The sequence below is a fragment of the Fundulus heteroclitus genome, unplaced genomic scaffold (assembly GCF_011125445.2).
Source record: "Fundulus heteroclitus isolate FHET01 unplaced genomic scaffold, MU-UCD_Fhet_4.1 scaffold_391, whole genome shotgun sequence".
In the NCBI taxonomy this organism is placed as follows: Eukaryota; Metazoa; Chordata; class Actinopteri; order Cyprinodontiformes; family Fundulidae; genus Fundulus; species Fundulus heteroclitus.
Window position 1 is genome coordinate 28,347 of NW_023396805.1, and position 21,150 is coordinate 49,496.

The window sequence follows — 21,150 nt, forward strand, 5'->3', positions numbered from 1 at the left end:
ATGCCATGTATAAAATGGTCATATTAGGTTGGTTGTTTAAAGATGCAAAGAAGACCAGAACTCTTCCTTTTAAGTACTTTATTGAGTTTTACTTTATTCATTGCATGCAGCTGGAAACACTTCAGCTAAAATACACATCACACTGTACTGATCATTACACAAACAACCCAAATCTGCACCTCAGCATCTTGGTTCTGCTCTCAGAAGTTCTTCTTTAGTCAACTTTTATCTTTCAGTAGAACAAACATCAAGTGTTACATTTCTACAACACATCTGTGCAACACAGCAGTAGAAAATATAATAACAGGATGTGCTTTATGGGATTACTATTTTCATTTAGACAAACGTCACAGGACAGAACATTATATATCATATTAGTGTAAAGAACAGGTTCATGTTTTTAAATTATGAGATTTAGCACTTGAGTTTTTCTGAACTGATTAAATTCAATAGTCACTTTGTTTTGCAGGAGGGACTGTCATGACACTTCATTTCCTAATTATAGTCAGAGCCAACTATTTGTTACTACCTCTGTTCATCTTGGACCGTTCGACTCCACACAATGTGTGGTGTGACACTTCCCCCCATTCTTTAACCTTTAGTTTACATTCAGTTCATATAGTTCATATGCTGTATAGATGACTCTGTTAGAGATTCCTGGCAGACATTATCTGAGAAATTAGGCCCAATAGAGAACAAGTGAACCATAAGGACTAGAAAATGCATTGTTTTCTTCTCCCTGCTTTGCTGTAACCTGCAATTTGTTGTTAGAAGCTAGAGTTTTTAGAACTTAAGAAAGGTTGGAAAATATTAGTCTAAGAGTACTTTCTTCTATACCCAAAGCTGACAATCTGACTTAATATTGTTGGTATTGTTTAACATTTCAGCTACGGCTGTTGTTAATGGAGTTTGCATGTTCTCCATGGACACGCGTTGGGATCTTTCCTGATACTCCCCCAACAGTCCAAACAGATCACTCTTCCTGTCTCTTTGTTGTGAGAGTGAGCATTGGTATTTTTACTGTGGTTCTCTGTGATGGACTGGTCACCAGTCCAAGGTACACCTTGAGTGGGGGGGGAAATCTCAGCCATGTTGCTGGAACCCGTTAAAATCTACTGCTAAAAAGCAGCTAAAAAACACAACTTAGCAACTTTGGTAATGTAATGCTGATGTATTGTTGTACCAGATTTCTCTTTTAATCAATGTCCATGAGATTTTTTGGTTTTTGTTTCAGGGAACACTTGTGGAGAAATTAGGATCTCAGAAGATTGCAGTAGGTTGAACATGTCAAAGGGAACAGATTGATAAGCATGGTTGATGAAACCTGTCATATTTTACAGGTTTTAAATGTTTTACCGTCTCACACACGAAACATACACATATGGAGATGACAGCAACCTTAGTAGGCGTTTCAGACAAATTCTGTCAGAGTATAATAAAGGCAAACTGGTGTAAGTAGTAGTGAGAGGAAAGATTAAAATAGTATCACTTAAATTACAATTAACACATTACATCATCTAGTAACTTTTAATGAAGACTTCAGCCACGGTCTGTTAGGGATTGTTTTGAACAGCGGTTATTGGTGCAGGACTATTAAGAGGAGAACACCAGGCTACTTACATCCCTCATGACATCTAGAAAAAATACATTGAAAATATATAAAATGTTGTAATTTATCCCTTTAATTTTATAACCAAAGCAGGACCCGAAGTAAACAGTCATCAGCTGCAGATAATGCAGAAATCCTGATTCACATGGGAAATCAACTCAAATGTTGGTGCAAAAGGTTGACCTTTAAAACCTTTAAGGGTCTTTCAATTCCTTCAAGAAGGTTTTAGTAAAAGACGCTGGATGTGTGAAAAACTGAATGGCATTACATTCTCTATCCTATTGTTCATGACGACACACCTCCAACCTGCCTCCCCCACCACCACAAACCAATCTGCTGACCTAGGACAACAGTGAGTCTTAGTGTCTTGTTTAAACGTTCTTGTTGGTAAATGTTAGAGTTGCTAAACATGTGATTTTGTTTAAAAATGTGTGTGTCCAGTCTGCAGCCCAGATCACACCACTGTTATTGATTGTTTATTGTATTATCAATGCTATCCAAGCCAATAAATGCCTGTGACTTCTACATACTCATTTCACTGAACTCACACTAAATAACATTTCATTCAAGATGTGGATATTATGGTGTGAAAGCTGGATCTGTTGCTATGAATACCTATATATAGGATGGTAAAATGACAAGGATAATGCTTTAAACCCTCTGGAAAGAATCTTAAATGGTTTCTAGAATGTACAACTTTTAATGTTTTTTTGTTGTTGTTGATAAATTAACCCCATTCACAGTGTGAATGGAAAAATTGTGTCTGTTCATCTTCAAACAGAGATAACAGAAAAAATGTTGGGCAATCGGTAGAAAAGCATGGTGGCAGGTAGCACAATAATTTAAAGGCAAATAACAAATATATTAATGCCATTCAGAAGAGGAAAATAGGGAGTGAGTGTGAAAAGAGTGAAAATAAAAAAAGCATTGGCCTCAGGACAGATTAAAATAAGATCATGAAAGGACACTGTTGTTAGGATAAAAGTAGACCAATGATTGGATCTAAAATGTTAAAGTGCCCAGGAGATGTGTTGTACATAAACCCAGACACACACTTTGACCATAATGTACGATAGTGCTGGCCCTTGAGATAGGCTGTCCTTTTGCTGAACTTGTGAACACACACACACACACACACACACACACACACACACACACACACACACTGATGCACACACGAGTGCCAAATATACACTTGAGTTAAAATGTCTATGCCTGTCCTATTTGGTTAAGTCTTTGCTGCTCTCCCTCAGTTGGTCCTCCCATGCTTCTGATACCACAGAGCAGTCGGCAGGTTCTGGCAACCCTGATATTCTCGCCGCATCTCACTGTCTGTAAGAGGAGGGGTGACATTACATGGTGCCCCTGCCAATGTCACATTTAGGAGGCCAGCCCATGGCTCCAAGAGGCGAGACATTCCATCAACCTGGGGGAAAAACAACTGGTATAAGAGCAGAGCAGAGAAAATGTTCAGAAGACCAAGGAGGAAAACAAGTGCATGAAAACTTGCCCTCTCCAGGTGGTCCAATAGGCAAGTGGAAGCACTTATAGAGGACCAGCTGTTATCTTCCCAGCCTGGGAAAAGCCCGTGGTTCTGGTAAGTCTGGCTCTGTCGGTACTGACGCTGAATTGGAACCACATTATGGTGTTTCTGGGAACTTCTTAGCCTCTTGGCCAGGACCCCACTGTAGCTCTGATCCACAAACAGGAGAACACGAGTCGCCCTGCAGCCAGCTAGATCGGCCAGCATCTCGCTCACCGAGTACCGCTCCTTCAGATCGGCCTGCTCAGGAAGAGGACAATTAGATTATTCAATGCAACTTTCAGGTAATCAACTGTAACTCCTGCACTGTAATGCCTGATGCTACTTTCCGTAGCATCGTGTTGTCATTTTAATCAAATCAAAAATAACAAAGCATAAAGTTAAATATGGGGTTTCTGTCATAGAGTTCCTCCACAGAGGAAATGTTCGCATCTCAGCCAGAGCTCTTATTTGAATAAAGAGATCATTTTTGTTTAGGGTCAGCATGAATGCAACCCCTGGATACAAAACAAGATAGCCTGTCAACTGAAGGGAACATTTTCAGGATTGCTGTTTTAAGGTGAATACAATAATTCTTGGTTTGACCCTCAGTGGAAAAAGTCAGGCTCTAGTATAAGCAGCAACGTAAATGCAATAGTACAGAGAGGCTTACTAAAAATAGGTCATAATTATAACAGAAATAGAACTGACCTGCTGTAACATACATCATTACTGTGTAATTTGTTTTACCTGTCTGAGATTTATCAGAATCTAAAATATATAATTCACACAAGTCTCAGATATTGTACTGCTCTCATTATTGATGAGTCTGGCAAAATATATTTCGAGATCAGGCAGAGCATTATGACTCTTAAGGGCAGAATCTTCAGAGAGTGCAGTGAAATACCGAGAATAAGAAGGAATCCTATACATAAATCGACATTTTCTGATTTAGTAATATGAGATCATTCTTACACATGATCTTTTTCCTACATTACAAATTCAAACTATAAATTGACTACAAACAATGGCAATAAATTTACAGAGTTGCTAGCTACAGATCTCCAAAAGTCATGTAGCCTCGATCGGCACAGAATCCACCTCAACTAGATAGAAAACTTTTGGGATGAATTAGAGCAGTGGATATGACCCAGTCATTCTTGTCCAACATCAGGGTCTGATTCAAAAAATGTGCTTCTGTAAGAATAGTCAGAAATTCCTGTAGATACGCTCCTAAACCCTGTGGAACACTTTTCCAGAACGGATGAAGCTATTAGAGCTGCAAAGGGTTGACAAACATTTTCTGCTGATTAAGACTGGATTCCACGCAGTTTATATGTGTGGAAAAGCCGATGAGCATTTTTATAATTCTAAACAGTCTTCCCCAATAAGTTTTCTTAACTTTGTGACATTATTGGCAGAGGTTTAGGGGGAAATAAGTTTAGGCAAACTAGAGCTAAAGTAAAGTGGATCTGCAGCATGAAGTTAATGAACTGGACTCTGTGTAGGTGGTGGAGGAGAGGAGGATGGTAGCCAGGCTCACATCTGGACTGTAGAGGAAGCTTATCAGCTCCTCTGTGCAACCCACTGCTGTTAGATTGTTCAATTCTACCTTCTGCATACTCACAATGATTGTCAGTCATGATGGCCGCCTCATGTACATGTGCACCTACACAGATGTCTGTATGTGTCATCGTACACATATTCACTTGTTTTTGGTTGTTGATTTGTTTTATCTTATCTATACAGTTTTTTTTCTCAATTTTGATCTGTTTCTAACTATTTGTTACAAGAACTGATGTAACTGATAGATTTCTCCATTGTGAGATTTATAAAGTCCTACCATATCTTATCTTATCTTATCATTGCCTCTGTGTTGGTCACAAAGAATATCTTCTAAAATGTTACTAAAAATTATTAAGTGTTCAGATGTAATGTTTTTTTTTTTAAATATTGGATATCATGTTTCAAGTCTGCCCTGCGATAGACTGGCGACCTGTCCAGGGTGTACCCCGCCTCTCGCCCCCTCGCCGCCCCACGAGGGATAGACGTGTTAGAAAATGGATGGATGGATGTTTCAAGTCCAGCATCCTGTGTTTTCAGTCTTCTGTAATGACACCTGCTCCTGTGTTTAACACTGTGACACAGCTCTATATCGTATTTAAAGCTATAAAAGGTGAAACACATCCCTACAACATCCCTATAATACAATTCATACTCAATAATGTCTCATTCTCTAATGACGTTTTTTTCCTATTTAAACAAGCATTGGCTGCACACAGTCTTCCCTTACAATGCTGATCCGTGTGTGTGTGTGTGTGTGTGTGTGTGTGTGTGTGTGTGTGTGTGTGTGTGTGTGTGTGTGTGTGTGTGTGTGTGTGAGCTTCTATTTGAGTGTCTCCCTTACGATGCCATTCAGGTTAGCGTCCCATAGCAGCATGGTTCCGTCGGTGCGAGTTGGTGAGTTCAGATACAGAACCAGAGTATCGGCACAGTGCTGCTTCCGGCAGATGTATGACACGTGGTTACGGATCACTGCTTTCTCGGTTGCCGAGTACACACCCTCTACATCTTCTGTGCACATAGGGGAACGCAAAGAAGATGTGTTAAATCAGCTCTTGTGAATCTGGTCATGGCTTTCCTGCTTACTTTGCAACAAAAGACGGTTCAGTCTACTCAGGCAGCTTTCCTTGGTCTGATTAGTAGAAGTATTTTGGGAATTGTTGTTATTTACTTTATGTATAAGAATTTTATTCGGAGATGTTTCCTATGTCCATCCAGACAGGATAAAAAGGAAGTCAGTTCTAGCATGTTTTATTTAAAAGATGCAGCCTTTACAAGTTTTAGTTAGTTATTTAAATCCAACCTCAAAATATATACAAAAATAAACAAAATCCTGAAGTAAATTTGATGTATTTTCTTTTTCTGTGACTTTAATATGAATGAATGTGTTAAATAATCTGACCTATTGCGGTCACCCCAGGTTCTTTTTCTGAATAATGTGGCGTTCTAGACTTCTGTGGTAATAAACTCTTGAAACCGTTACTATATTCTACCATATTTAATCTAAAAGGCAGATGGACTTTTACTGCTTCAGTACTGGGCTCACACACACCACAACGCACAGACATTAAGTAGGACCCATTGTGTACACCCCTTCGGGGGGGGGGGGGGCAGTATGACATCAGGGTTCTGTTCATCACATTGGTGGAGAGGATCATGCTATAATGCAGACGTGTCCTAGCTGACACATCTCCCCCTAATCAGTCATTCTGTCCAATCTAAGTAGTTTGTTTATCTGTAATTTCCATGGTAACCAATTTTGCAGTCCAGTCTCTGGAATCTCATAATCTTTAACAATCGAATGAGTGGACCAGAACTTCCACCAGCCTAATCCAGAAACCTCTGAGGTCTGATCTTGCTGAGTGTAGTTGGATCCTGGTATCTGAAGTTGCATTTTAGGACCAAACCAAAGAACATTTCAGAAATCATTGCTTAATCATCTTAATTTTGTGCTAGAAAATAATAGGTGTTCTCTTTAAAACAGGGCCACAATAATCCTGCAGCATATTTTTATGCTCCGTTGGATTATTGCAAGGCAAAAAAGTAGATTCAATGAAGCAGCTGCAGCGCATGGAGCTGCCAGAGTCCGGACCAACAGGATAACCCATCATAGAACAAACTTCAACCATGATGAACCATTATAGTAAAAAGTGGGTTTTAAAACTTTGTCATGGATCTATAATGCTTGGATCTATGCTAGTAATGATCAATGTGCTTCAGGTTATGTGGGAATGTTTACTTGTTACTCACTGGATGAGAATTTACCAAGAGTCACAGCATTTAGTCTCTGTGATGCAAAGCTCTGGAAGAACTTTCTGAAAACCTAACAAGTGATGAACTCATGATTGATTTTAATATCGTTCATTGCTGCTTGCCAGAAGAGGCGAATGTTTGTTTTCACAGATTATTACTGTACATTATATATTGTTTAATTATTTAGTCATATAGTAATCTACTGCTTTCCTTGTTTTATGCTGAATAACGGACTGTAACTCCTGAAGGGGTTTTCAGTCAAAACATTTATGTAGTGGGATCTGGGTCCCAGAAAGTATTTGACATTATTTTTCCAAAGTTCAAATGATTGTTAACTGCCTACCAAGAAGCTGTCCACTGCTGGCGAAGAAAGTCTTGATGTGATCTTTATGGAAGCCATTATTTCTGAGCATTTTGTAGAACCTCTGAAGATTCTGAGCATGATGCTGAAACGTCATTTGAGGCTGCCAGCCGCCTGTACACACACACACACACACACACACACACACACACACACACACACACACACACACACACACACACACACACGTTTAGATTTCCATCACTTCAGTAAATTACACATTTATAAAGCTATTACATTATTTGCTGATATTTTTTTTATTTGGTTCATTATGAGGAAATCATAATTATTTGCCTTTGGTTATAAAACAACCAAACAAACAAAACTCCAGACAATTTTCAATGTATCCTGACTTTATTTTCAACGAAAGAAATTCTTTTAATGCTTTCATACAAAACAAATCCCCAAAGAAGGAAAGACAATAATTTGGAGTGCAGTGGTAGGAGTTTCCTTGTAGTATATGTTTCTTTTTTAACCAAGCCTGTGTTGCCTCAGCAGTATATTTTGTACAGTCACTGTCTTACTGGAAGTGTCACAATCTGCAGGTTTTTAGGTTCCTGGAGATCGTGCATTATGTCTTTTTTTCACCTTTTTAGTATGTTGATGAGTTTGCAGATTCTGTTCCTTCCATTTTGTTCCCTTATTTTAGTATTCCTGCAGAGCTGACTCGGTACCACCAACATCATCTTCTACAGTCCTGGCTCTGTCAACATCCTCAATCTTACCATCATCTTCCTCTTCTTCATCAGCCTCATCCCGGAGTAAATCACCATCTTCAATGCACTCTACATTCCTGGCTCAGTTGTCATCTTCCTCATCATCATCATCCTCACTACCTACATCACCTGAACTGTCATGTTTCTCACTCCAGCATCATATTCAGGTTCCTGTGTTTGTTGATGAGACCCCTATTGTCTGGTCTACTCTTTGCCTTGCTTGTGTTATTACTTTGATTTAAATAAATCATCTTCAGTCACCTCATCATGACAGGAAGACTCATCTACAACCCATCTTCAGTGTTCTGCTTTAAAGACTTTCCAAAAATGTTATGGTGCATGTTGTTCTATCCCCTTTTTTTACAACTCCTGTTTCTGACTGAGGGATTGTGTTTTTTAGGTCACATGTTTCTATTCCTCTATTCTATTTTATACCCAATTTATTTCATTTCAACACGTTCAATTTTGGTCTGAACATAACATCTTTCCACAAACATATCTGGTTCTGTTTAGATGATCACTGAGAAACCTAAGATGGTTTTAGAGCATTAAAGTGTTGTATTACAAACATTGTTTTTGGTGAATGCAGTCCCAGTCCCAAGCTTCCTCTGTGTTACTTCATACTGATCTGCCACCCTACTCATCATCCTCATCACAAAAGGCGAGATTTATCATGGAACATAAGGCCGAGGGTGACTGATGGTCATTTTTCTATTTTTAAATAATAATTGCACTTACAGTTGTCACCTGCTAACCAAGATTGTGGCGCAAATCAACGTCTAGATAACTGAGACACTAACTTGTTTTTTTTTTGTGTGTGTTACTAATTGTTAATGTACTGTAATGTTTCAGTTGTCAAAGTGACAGTGATTCCTAAAACAAGAAAAAAACATCAAGGATCCAACCTGAGATGAGCACGGCATGGTCACACGTCTGATAGAGGCGGCAGGACAGGTGTGTGGCCAGAGGCTGCTGGTAGCAGCGCCTGGTGTTTTTATTCAGCTCACAGCTTGAGACGGGCACACTGGGAGAGTTCATGGGCAGCTGCTGAGGACACCTGGCAAACTCTGTGTTGTCTGTTGAAGGAGAAGGAAACAGCTCAGAACTGGAGAGCCATTACACAAAAGTCACACGTGAAAACAGCTGGGCTCACCGTGTTCTGACGTCAGGTCAGACCAGTCTTAGTGTGCTTGACTCCAAACCTTTTTTGCTATTGTTGTGAGATTATGAATTTAATTATGAATATGGAAATCTTAATGAAAAATCTGAATTAATACTTTGGAACCCCAACCAGAAATCACCCAGATAATTTACAGCATATATATATATATGAGGCCCAGGGGGAGACCCAGCACACGCTGGAGGGACTATGTCTCTCTGTAGGCCGTGGGCCAGAATCTGTAGGACGTCTCCTTAAGAAGTTTCGTATGAACTGTCAGGGGGCAACTTTCTTCCACCGGGAAAAGTTGCTACACATAGCAGTGATCTCAAAACACCAATGTTCCCACGTTTTCACTTGCACATTAATAAGTTATAGGCGATAAAAAATCTAAACTGTTGCGCTCCGGTCCAAGAGGTCACGTGATTCGATTTTTGCTGCTCAGCCAATCAGATCGCTGTATTGTCAGCTGAGCGAGTTTACCACGTCATCATGGCTGCGCCCGTAAGATGTTTGTATGCATCTGTTTCCAGGCGAAGAAAGCCCAATGATAGCGTTTTCTGGCGCCAGCTGGCAGAGATCTTGATGGCAAGAAAAAAGAAATAGTCGATGAACTGTTTAAGGCACACTTTGTGTTTGCTGTGTCTTACGATGCAACCCTCCTCAACTTCTACACATTCATCCAAACAACGGTTTATGGCATTGACGTGGCCACGGCAAAGGAGAGCCCCAGAGTCAAAGAAATCAGAGTGAGGATTAACAACATTTAATGTTAACCTGTTATGTTTGTAAAGTTCAGCTCAGAAATTGTTCAGGCCTCTTCCAGCATTTAAAGTTTAGTCATGCTTTGTATCCAGGGAGAAAACTACGTTTGAGATGTGGGGAACATTGTTGTTCATCTGTTTTTTACACATATTCTGGGTTCAAGAAACACTTGGTAAAAGCACATGGAGACACACTAGCCACCGAAGTCCTTAATGTGGACAAGTTATTGATGGGGTTGAGACAGCTAATGTTTGTGCTAATGATCCATTGAATAACTCTCCTGTTGGTCAACAAAATCTTCCCAAAAAAAGACAGTTAATGGACATATGCAGCTCTGTTATTGCTCAAGTTCAAGCAGCAGGAGTTTCAGAAAGTATTGTCCAGTCTTTAACTTGTTCAATGGAGGAAGTTGTTAATGATGTTCATGTTCAAGCACAGGATGCTGTTCTTCAATGTCTTTCATCAGAGGTAAATGAACAGACCTTAAACAAAGTCAAAAAGTGTTTTGAGAACTTAGAAAATCCGTTTGTGCACCTTAATACAGAAACAAAGAGACAAAGATATTTTGAAAAAAAATGGAAAATTGTTGAACCAATAGAGTATGTTCTTGGTGTACGTTATGATACACGCGTTGATAAAACCACAGGTACATACAGTCAGGTTCCTGTCAATGACAAATTTATGTATGTACCTATTTTAGGAACTCTTGAGTCATTGTTCACCAACCAAGAACTCAGTAGCTGCTTTCAGCAAGGGAAGAGTCATGAAGATGGGATATATAGAGACATCAATGATGGTTCTTATCTCAGAAGTCATTCTTTATTTTCAGAGCAAGAAATGCACTCCAAATATAGCTGTATTATGATGATTTTGAGACAGCAAATCCTTTGGGACCCAAAAGGGGTTCACACAAACTTGGCTGCATTTACTTTATTTTAAGAAATTTGCCAACTAAGCTAAATTCAGTTTTGATGAACGTTCATCTGGTGTCTCTATTCCATGTCGAGGACTTAAAGAAGTATGGTTTTGGTCCAGTCTTACAGCCGCTTCTTAATGATTTAAAATGTCTTGAGACAGAAGGTATTAAGGTGCCATTTTCTGACACACCATTAAAGGGTTCAATTGTTCAAGTTACTGGTGATAATTTGGCATTACATGGACTATTTGGCATGGTGGAATCATTTAGTGCAACCTATTGTTGTCGATTTTGTTTAACTGATAAAACAAAGTTACAGTCAGTATTCAGTGAGGATGACCCAAACATTATTTTGCGCACAAAAGAGCTTTATTCCGAACATTGCAACAACATGACACAAAATCCCACACTAATCCACTCTTTTGGTGTAAAAAGAGAGTGCCCTCTTAATGCACTGCAGTATTTTCATTGTTCAAACAACTATGCAGTTGATATTATGCACGACCTTTTAGAAGGTGTTGTGCAATATGAAGTTCAGCTTCTTTTTCAGTACATGGTTAGGACTAATATAGATTTAAACACCCTTTCAGAAAGGATACAGAGCTTTAACTATGGCTACCTTGAGAGAAACAACAGACCTAGTGCAATCAGAATTGATGGTGGCAATGACCTTGGCCTCAATGCTATTCAGTCGTGGTGCCTCTTACGCAACACACCTTTGATGTTTGGAGACCTAATCGACAGGGACAACAGTTACTGGAGAGTAATTCTTCTTTTGATTCAAATTGTCAATATTGTGTGCTCACCAGTAATTACAGATGGTATGACTTATTTTTTAAAGCATCTGATTTTTGACCATCATAAACTCTTTAAATCTGTATTTACAGATAAGAAGCTGATTCAAAACATCACCTAATGATACATTATCCGAGATGTATCAGAAAAATAGGACCACTCATCCATGTGTGGTGTATGAGATTTGAAGGGAAACACAATTTTTTTAAGAAATCTGTGAAGAACTTTAAGAACGTTACTAAAACCTTGGTGAAAAAGCACCAAAGGCAGCTGGCTTTTCATTGGGAAAAGTTTTACTTTCAAAGGTTTCAGTTTGGCCCTCTTAAAGATTATCCAACAAATGAACTAAATTGCACGGAGGTTTTAAGGTCTTGTCCCAGATTGAATGTGCAGTGTGTGTCCACGACTTCATGGGTGAAAAACTTTGGAACACAGTACCGCATTGGAATGTTTGTTTGCACAAGTACTGAAAATGAAATGCCTGTTTTTCAAAAAATTGTCAACATCATTGTCAACAATGATGAAGCATTTCTTTTGACTACTAAAGTCACTACAGAGTTTTTTGATGAGCACCTGAGTGCTTTCAAAATTGACATTGTGGAGGATGTGTTTGCTGTTATTTGTGTGTCTGACCTGATATATTATCAGCCTTATGACAGACAGTTTTCAGCTGATAATAATGAAAAAACGTATATTGTGCCCCGCTGCTGTTTTATGAGCTGCGCATTGTTTGAGGTCTTTGAAAAAGAACTGTTTAATAAAAGGGTTAAACTTTGAATTTCTGTTGTTTTTTTAATATTTAGGGGTTTTTCCCATTATACTTTGTATTGAGATGCTTAGTTAGTAGTCCATTCTTTACTATTTAAAAAAAAAAAAAAATTTGGTTTTGGTATTGACACCACAATAGTGTTAATTTTAACATTATATTTCAACACCAACACTATTGTAATGTTAATAACACACCCAGTAGTGTTGGATAATCAACAATGGCTGGTGTAAATTTAACAAAAATTGGGTGTTAGTCTATTAACACTTTCATCCAGGGATGAAATGTTATTTTAACACTAGCTAGTGTGGACACATATAACACTAGCTAGTGTGGACACATATAACACTAGCTAGTGTGGACACATATAGACACTTTTTTGGTGTTAAAGTTAACACTGTGGGTGTTGAATTAACACTGGCATTTTTGCTGTGTAGGTTGCTTTCGTGAGTGGCGTTTAAAGACTGTGCAACATCAGTCCAAACAAACCTAGATGTCTCCGAAGAAAGTGAGGAGGTCCCACATCCAAAAGAAGCAGCCTAGTTGCCACAGGTAACCAGCAAACCACAGATGACTCTATGAAAGCCATATCTCTCCACCACACAACCCATCATTAGTCTTGCTGAAGATGAGGGATATCTTTCAACACTGTCCACAAGCCTCTAAACCTAACAAAGTAGGTAAACTCTTTTGGGATTGAACACCATGTTGGACTGTTTGTATGCACAGGCACTGAGGAGAAATCACTATTCAGCAAAATAGCCTCCATCCTTTTACACAAGGCTAAAGTTTCATCTTTTTGTTTTGAGTATGACACTTTTCCCATTATCATTTCCATGCTTTCCAATTAAGTGAACCTAAACCAAGGAAGATCTTAGTTGTAGAAAGCAGCTAAGAAAGTTTGAGAATATCCAAATGTATTATGGATATTCACAATTCCAAGCTTTATGTAGTATTAGAAGGTTGTATTATTTGATGTTTCTGAAAAAGATTTCAGCTAATCTTATGCAGTATGGTACTGAGTTGGTCAACATGACTCTTATACAGAATACAATTTTCCAATGAGATTTCAATTAAATGTCCAATTATATGTAAATGTTTTTAAATAAATCATATTTTTGTAAACGCTACACTGTGCAGCAGGATGTTTTCTCTCTGCATGAAAGATAAATATTAAAATGTTAACTCTACCAAAGAGTTGAATTAAATATATTTCAAGTGTTCCTGCTAACACTATATTGAGTTAAAGTTTAAATTATGCTTGGTGTTACATGTACTCCAAATAAGACTAACAGTTTACCACCTGGGGAGTAAACCTTTAACTAAGAAAAAGGGATTCAAGATCAACTAAATAAAAATAGTACTTTTTACTAAGTTCTGGAGTTTAGGTGGTCAAGCATGTATGCTAAAATCGAGTTATTTCCAACAACTTGAATTTGCTGGAATTTGTATATTAAGCACACTGTGGGCTTACTAAGAGTTTACTGTGGGTAGAGCAGTAGCTAGCTCATAGCTGTCTGTGCTCAGTTATGGAAGGTGAAAAAAGCTTTTGTTTGGCCTGGTTTATCTTTCCTTTCCACATTGTGGGTAATATACAGATGATATATGTGACCAGATGTCCTGATTTGTGCGGGTGTCAGGTATGTGGTTCAGGGCTGCTGTGGTGTGGTTGTCCTTACCTGTCTCCACCAGGGTGCGACAGGCAGACGCCAGCAGCAGGTGTTTCCCATCAGCAACCTGATTATCAGGATGACAGATTTGGAAGCAAGGCTTCAGGGTTGTGGACTGGCTCAAGGCGCCGTTGGCAGCGAGTGAAACGGTTGTTGGTTAAAGTTAAAGTGACGGAGGTGTAATTTGGAGTTAATTGTAGATAACTTTAAACAAGGAAGTACGATGGAAGAATGCAAAGAATTAGATGATTCAGATAATTGTAGCATGAGTAGTGATGCTACTGTGGAAAAAACAGGAGACTGGCAAACAGTGAGTCGAGGAAATAAGAAAAGGAAAGGATTTGAATCTGATGAAGAAAAAAGAGAGGAAGATAAAAGAAATTAAATGAAAGTGATTCTTAGATTCCAGAACCCATGTGCCTTGAATCCTTTAAAGATAAGTGAGGCAATATATGAAATAGTAGGTGATGTGAAAGCAGTCAAAACGCTAAGAGATGGTAATCTATTGGTGTTATGCAGAGATAGAGATCAGGTGTGGGGACTAATGAGATGCAAGACGTTGTTGGGAAAAATAATCAAGCCACAAATATGGTAGGAAAGAGGAAAAGTAATGGGAGTAATATATGGAGTATCAACTGATCTGACGGAGGAATTCAATTCAATTCAATTTTATTTATATAGCGCCAAATCATGAAACATGTCATTTCAAGGCACTTTACAAAGTCAAGTTCAATCATATTATACAGATTGGGTCAGATTATACAGATTGGTCAAAAATGTCCTATATAAGGAAACCAGTTGATTGCATCAAAGTCCCGACAAGCAGCATTCACTCCTGGGGAAGCGTAGAGCCACAGGAAGAGTCGTCTGCATTGTACATGGCTTTGCAGCAATCCCTCATACTGAGCAAGTATGAAGCGACAGTGGGAAGAAAAACTCCCCATTAACAGGAAGGAAAACCTCCGGCAGAACCGGGCTCAGTATGAACGGTCATCTGCCTCGACCGACTGGGGTTACAGAAGACAGAACAGAGACACAACAAGAGAGACAAAAAAGCACAGAAGCACACATTGATCTAGTAATCTGTTCTACATTAGATGGTAGTAGCGGATGAGCCGTCTTCTCTGGATGATGTCACAGTTAACAGAACGCCAGACCAGGTGTACCTACTATGAAGAGAAAAGAGAGAGAGCAAAAGTTAAAAGCTGAAATGATGACAGTCATTTCAATGTAATACAATGCAAAACTGGAGAACACTAGACTGAAGAACAGTAGAAATCAGTAGAGTGAGAAAATTAGACCCTGATGTCCTCCAGCAGCCTAGCCTAGGAAGAGATTAAAGGTAATGTAGAAGGAGCTCGGTGATTAAAGTGAAACGTTTGTTACAAGAGAAGGAGTTAAAAGTCCTAGTAAATCAGTTATGTTAGTACTAGAAGAGGACAGATTACCTGAAAAAGTGATGATTGGGTATGTTAGTTATACAGTATGGCAATACATTCCTCCACCAACCAGATGTTACAAATGTCAGAGGTTCGGACATATTGCTGCTGCTTGCAGAGCTAAGGCCAGGTGTGCCAAGTGTGGAGGAGAGCACAAGTATGGGAAATGTTCTGAAGGAACTAAGTTAAAGTGCTGTAATTGTGGTGGAGAACATAGTGCTGCATTTAAAGGATGTGAAGCTCATAAAAGAGCAGTGCAGGTACAAAATATACGTGTCAAAGAAAAAGTTACCTATGCAGATGAAATTAAAAGGGTAAGTAATTTAAATGTTAATGCTAAAAGTGTTTCTGTGCCTCGCACTCCATCTCAAACAACAGAGCAAATGCAGAGCCAGAGTACCTTAGGAAATACAATGATTGTGGAGGAAAAGAAATTTGTTGCATTTATTGTGGAAGTAATAAATTGTTCAGCACAGACAGAGAGTAGAACAGAGCGAATTAAAATAATAATCAAAGCAGCAGAAAAATACCTTGAGATGGAAGACTTGTCTTTTGAGTCAATCAGTGCAGTTTGAAAAACAGGGATAAATGAAAGTCAACAGTCCAGTAATGGTGAAATTTTATGGTTTTATCCATATTACAGTGGAATGCAAGAAGCTTAATTGCTAATGGCCAAGAGTTAAAATATTTTATTGAAAGACAGAATGTTAAACCAAATATAGTATATATTCAAGAAAACTGGTTAAAACCATCACTTGATTTTATTCTTAATGGATATATAGCAATACGTAAAGATAGAAATCCAAATGTAGGAGGAGGTGTTGCTATATTTGTTCAGCAGGGAATTAGTTATAAAGTTTTGGATATAAATGAAGAAATAGAAGTCATAGGGATTGAGGTATGGATTAGTAAATCAAAATTTAATATAATAAATTATTATAACCCTTGTAAAAAATAAGTAGAGAAATACTTGATAGTATTATGTGAAGGAAAATGTAAGGAATATTTTATGTGGAGATTTTAATGCTCATAATACCTTATTGGGAAGTAAAAGGAATGATAAAAATGGAAACATAATTGAGGAATTTATGGATGATTATAATTTAACTTGTCTAAATAAAGGGGTACTAGATTTGATGTAGGGCATGGAGCAGAATCTGCAATTTATCTTACTATAGTGTTAGATCAGATAGCAGGAATTAGTCACCGGGAAGTAATTAATGATAACCCCCCTTGGAAGTGAGCATTAACCTATTCTGGTTAAATTGAATAATTTTAAAGTAGTAGTTGAAGAAAATTGGTATCCTAAATGGAGAATGAGGGAAGCTAGTTGGGCAAAGTATAAGAAGATAGCAAGTGACAAACTTATGGAGATTATGCCAAAATTTAAGTAACAGTATTGAATAATTAAATTCAATGATTACAAATATAATATGTGAATCTGCAAAAAAGGCCATTGGCAAATCTACTGGATTAAAGAAAAAGAAAATGGTTCTTTGGTTGAACAATTAATATAAAGAAGCTATTAAAGTTAGGAATAAAGCATTTAAAAGGTTAAAATTTAATCATTCATTTGATAATTTAATATTCTACAAAAAAGCACAGTCTAAAGTTAAGAGACTAGTTAAATTATCAAAAAATAATTATTGGAGAAGTTTTTGTAGTACAATTGGAACAGACCTTAAAGTAAATGAGATCTGGGGAATGATTAGAAAGATGGGAGGAATTAGAAGGGAGTTTTCTTTACCTATAATTAAAGATAATCAGTGTGAAGCTATAACAAACAAGGAAAAAGCAGAGATGTTTCCAAGGTCCTTTGTGAAAGTGCATAGTTCTAAAAATGTATCAAATGAAGAATTATCATGGAGATTGGAAATGATTGAATATAATAGAGAAATTTTAAATAGGAAAGAGATTGATGGATGTGTTTTAGATAAAGATTTTACATTGTTTGAAATGAATAGAGCGTTGATTGGAGTTAAAAATACATCTCCAGGTAAAGATGGCATATGCTATAGGATGATAGAACAGTAATCAGATGCTGCTAAAGGAATAGTTTTAAAGTTATACAATAAAGTATGGGAACAAGGTGAATTGCCCTCAAGCTGGAAGCATTCAATAGTTGTACCAATAGTAAAGCCAGGTAAGGATAAAGGAGAGGTAAAAAGTTTTAGGCCCATAGCTCTTACTTCTAATTTATGTAAATTGATGGAGAGAATGATAACTAGGAGATTAATGTATGAAATAGAAAAAAGAGGTCTTTTATCTCCTTATCAGAGTGGTTTTCGAAGTGGACGGACAACAGTAGATCCAACTGTTTGTTTAGAAAATTAAATAAGAAAGGCTCAGGTAAATAAAGAAATGCTCTTTCAATTCAATTCAATTCAATTCAATTCAATTTTATTTATATAGCGCCAAATCATGAAACATGTCATCTCAAGGCACTTTACAAAGTCAAGTTCAATCATATTATACAGATTGGGTCAGATTATACAGATTGGTCAAAAATGTCCTATATAAGGAAACCAGTTGATTGCATCAAAGTCCCGACAAGCAGCATTCACTCCTGGGGAACCGTAGAGCCACAGGAAGAGTCATCTGCATTGTACATGGCTTTGCTGCAATCCCTCATACTGAGCAAGCATGAAGCGACAGTGGGAAGAAAAACCACCCATTAACGGGAAAAAAAACCTCCGGCAGAACCGGGCTCAGTATGAACGGTCATCTGCCTCGACCGACTGGGGTTACAGAAGACAGAACAGAGACACAACAAGAGAAACAAAAAAGCACAGAAGCACACATTGATCTAGTAATCTGTTCTACATTAGATGGTAATAGCGGGTGAGCCGTCTTCTCTGGATGATGTCACAGTTAACAGAACGCCAGACCAGGTGTACCTACTATGAAGAGAAAAGAGAGAGAACATAAAGTTAAAGCAGAAATGACAACACATAATGCATAATTGAAGAACAGTAGAACTCAATATAGTGAGAAAATTAGATCCTGATATACTCCAGTAACCTAAGCCTATAGCAGTAAAACTATAAAGGTAGCTGAGAGTAACATGAGTCACTAGTTATAATTTTTGTCAAAAAGAAAAGTTTTAAGCCTAGTCTTAAAAGTAGACGGGGTGTCTGCCTCACGGACCAAAACTGGGAGTTGGTTCCACAGGAGAGGAGCCTGATAGCTAAAGGATCTGCCTCCCATTCTACTTTTAGAGACTCTAGGAACCACCAGCAGACCTGCGGTCTGAGAGCGAAGTGCTCTGTTAGGAACATACGGGGTAATCAGAGCTCTGATATATGATGGAGCTTGATTATTAAGGGCTTTATACGTTAGAAGGAGAATTTTAAATTCTATTCTTGATTTAACAGGAAGCCAATGAAGGGAAGCTAAAATTGGAGAAATATGATCCCTCTTGTTGATTTTCATCAGAACTCTTGCTGCAGCATTTTGGATCAGCTGAAGGCTTTGAACTGCATTTTGTGGAATTCCTGATAGTAAAGAATTACAATAGTCCAGCCTTGAAGTAACAAATGCATGGACCAGTTTTTCAGCATCACTCCTGGACAGAATGTTTCTAATTTTGGCGATATTCCGGAGGTGAAAAAAGGAAACTCTGGAAACCTGTTTAATATGGGATTTAAATGACATGTCTTGGTCAAAAATAACACCAAGATTTTTTACTTTATTACCAGAGGCCAGGTTAATGCCACCCAGATTAAGTGATTGGTTAAGAAGTTTATTTTTTGAGGACTCTGGCCCAAAGATTAAAGCTTCGGTCTTGTCAGAATTTAGATGCAGGAAATTTAAAGTCATCCAGCTTTTGATGTCATCAAGACATGACTGCAGTCGAAGTAATTGATTGGATTCATCAGGATTTATGGATAAATATAGCTGAGTATCATCAGCATAACAGTGGAAATTAATCCCATGCTGTCTGATAATTTTGCCTATCGGAAGCATATATATAGTAAAGAGAATTGGTCCAAGGACTGAACCCTGTGGTACTCCACAGGTGACCCTAGAGTTTGAGGAAGATTTATTATTAACATGAACAAATTGGAATCTGTCTGACAGATAAGATTTAAACCAGCCTAATGCTTTCCCCTTAATCCCTACAGTATGTTCAAGTCTTTGTAGGAGAATATTGTGATCAACTGTATCAAACGCAGCACTGAGATCTAACAGGACAAGTATAGACACAAGTCCATTATCTGAGGCCATGAGAATATCATTAGTGACCTTCACCAGAGCTGTTTCAGTGCTATGATGAGCTCTGAATCCTGACTGAAACTCCTCAAGTAGGTCATTACTTTGTAAATGTTCACAAAGTTGATTAGCAACTACTTTCTCAAGAATTTTAGATAAGAAAAGAAGATTAGATATAGGTCTGTAATTTACTAACTCATTTTGATCAAGAGAAGGTTTCTTAAGTAAAGGTTTAATAACAGCTACTTTCAAAACCTGTGGTACATATCCATTTACTAAGGATAGATTAATCATGTCTAAAATAGTGCCACTGATCAAAGGGAATATGTCCTTAAACAACTTGGTTGGGATTGGGTCTAACATACAGGTAGAAGGTTTAGATGAAGCTAAAATTTTAGATAGCTCAGAAAGCTCTACTGCTTCTAAACAGTTCAAACACTGCGCAGATTCTAAAGATTCCTCCAATGCTGCCTCACTTACTGAGGACGAGGTAATCATGTTTGGGAGGATGCCAATTATTTTATTTTTAATGGCATCAATTTTATTTATGAAGAATCCCATAAAATCATTACTACTGAGAGCTAAGGGAATGGATGGATCAACAGAGCTGTGGCTCTGGGTAAGTTTGGCAACTGTACTAAAGAGAAATCTAGGATTATTTTTATTCTCTTCAATTAATGATGAAAAATATGCTGCTCTAACTCTGCGGAGGGTCTTGTTATACAACAATAGTCTGTCCCTCCAGATTAAGTAGGATTCCTCTTGGTGTGTAGAGCGCCATTTTCTCTCCAATTTCCTAACATTGTGCTTCAAGGAACGCAGCTCTGAATTAAACCAAGGAGCCAGCTTCCTGTGAATAATCACCTTCTTTTTCAAGGGAGCTACATTGTCTAATGCAGAACGCAATGAGGAAGTCACATTGCTAGCAAAGGTATCGATTTGTGAATGGGAAGAAACAGCAATGCTGCCATCTACAGGGCATTTCTGCAATACTGAGGATATTAAAAAGGGGACAGACTCTTTAAGTTTTGATACAGCATTATCCGATAAAAATCTACTATAATGGAACCCTCTTTTGGGGGTGGAGAATTCAGTTAGATTAAACTCAAATGTTATTAAAAAATGATCAGACAGGACAGGGTTGTGAGAGAATACTGTTAATTCTTCACAATCAATGCCATATGTCAGAACAAGGTCTAAAGTATGGAGCCGAGAGTGCGTCGGTTTATGCACATTTTGAGCAAAACCAATTGAATCTAGGATAGTTTTAAAGGCTACACTAAGGTTATCACATTCAGTGTCAACATGGATGTTAAAATCACCCACTATAATAACCTTATCAGTATTTAACACCAAATCAGATAAGAAATCTGACAACTCATCCAAAAACTGAGTGTAAGGGCC

At 38.0% G+C, this 21,150-nt stretch overlaps 1 protein-coding gene across 2 annotated transcripts in view; it reads right to left on the reverse strand.

The window, feature by feature from the left end:
• Positions 1–69: 69 nt before the first annotated feature.
• si:ch211-67e16.11 overlaps positions 70–21,150 on the reverse strand; it is a 53,409-nt gene continuing 32,328 nt past the window's right edge. The window contains exons 4-8 of one of the 2 annotated variants that reach the window (XM_036130918.1): positions 8,930–9,100; positions 7,291–7,422; positions 5,539–5,702; positions 3,120–3,392; positions 70–3,035 (exon numbers count right to left, since the gene is read on the reverse strand). In XM_036130918.1, the coding sequence (XP_035986811.1) occupies positions 2,859–3,035; positions 3,120–3,392; positions 5,539–5,702; positions 7,291–7,422; positions 8,930–9,100 (917 nt within the window). In that variant the 3' untranslated portion in view covers positions 70–2,858. Of the gene's footprint in view, positions 3,036–3,119; positions 3,393–5,538; positions 5,706–7,290; positions 7,423–8,929; positions 9,101–21,150 lie in introns of both variants that reach the window. The other variant, XM_036130917.1, reaches the window with a different exon arrangement.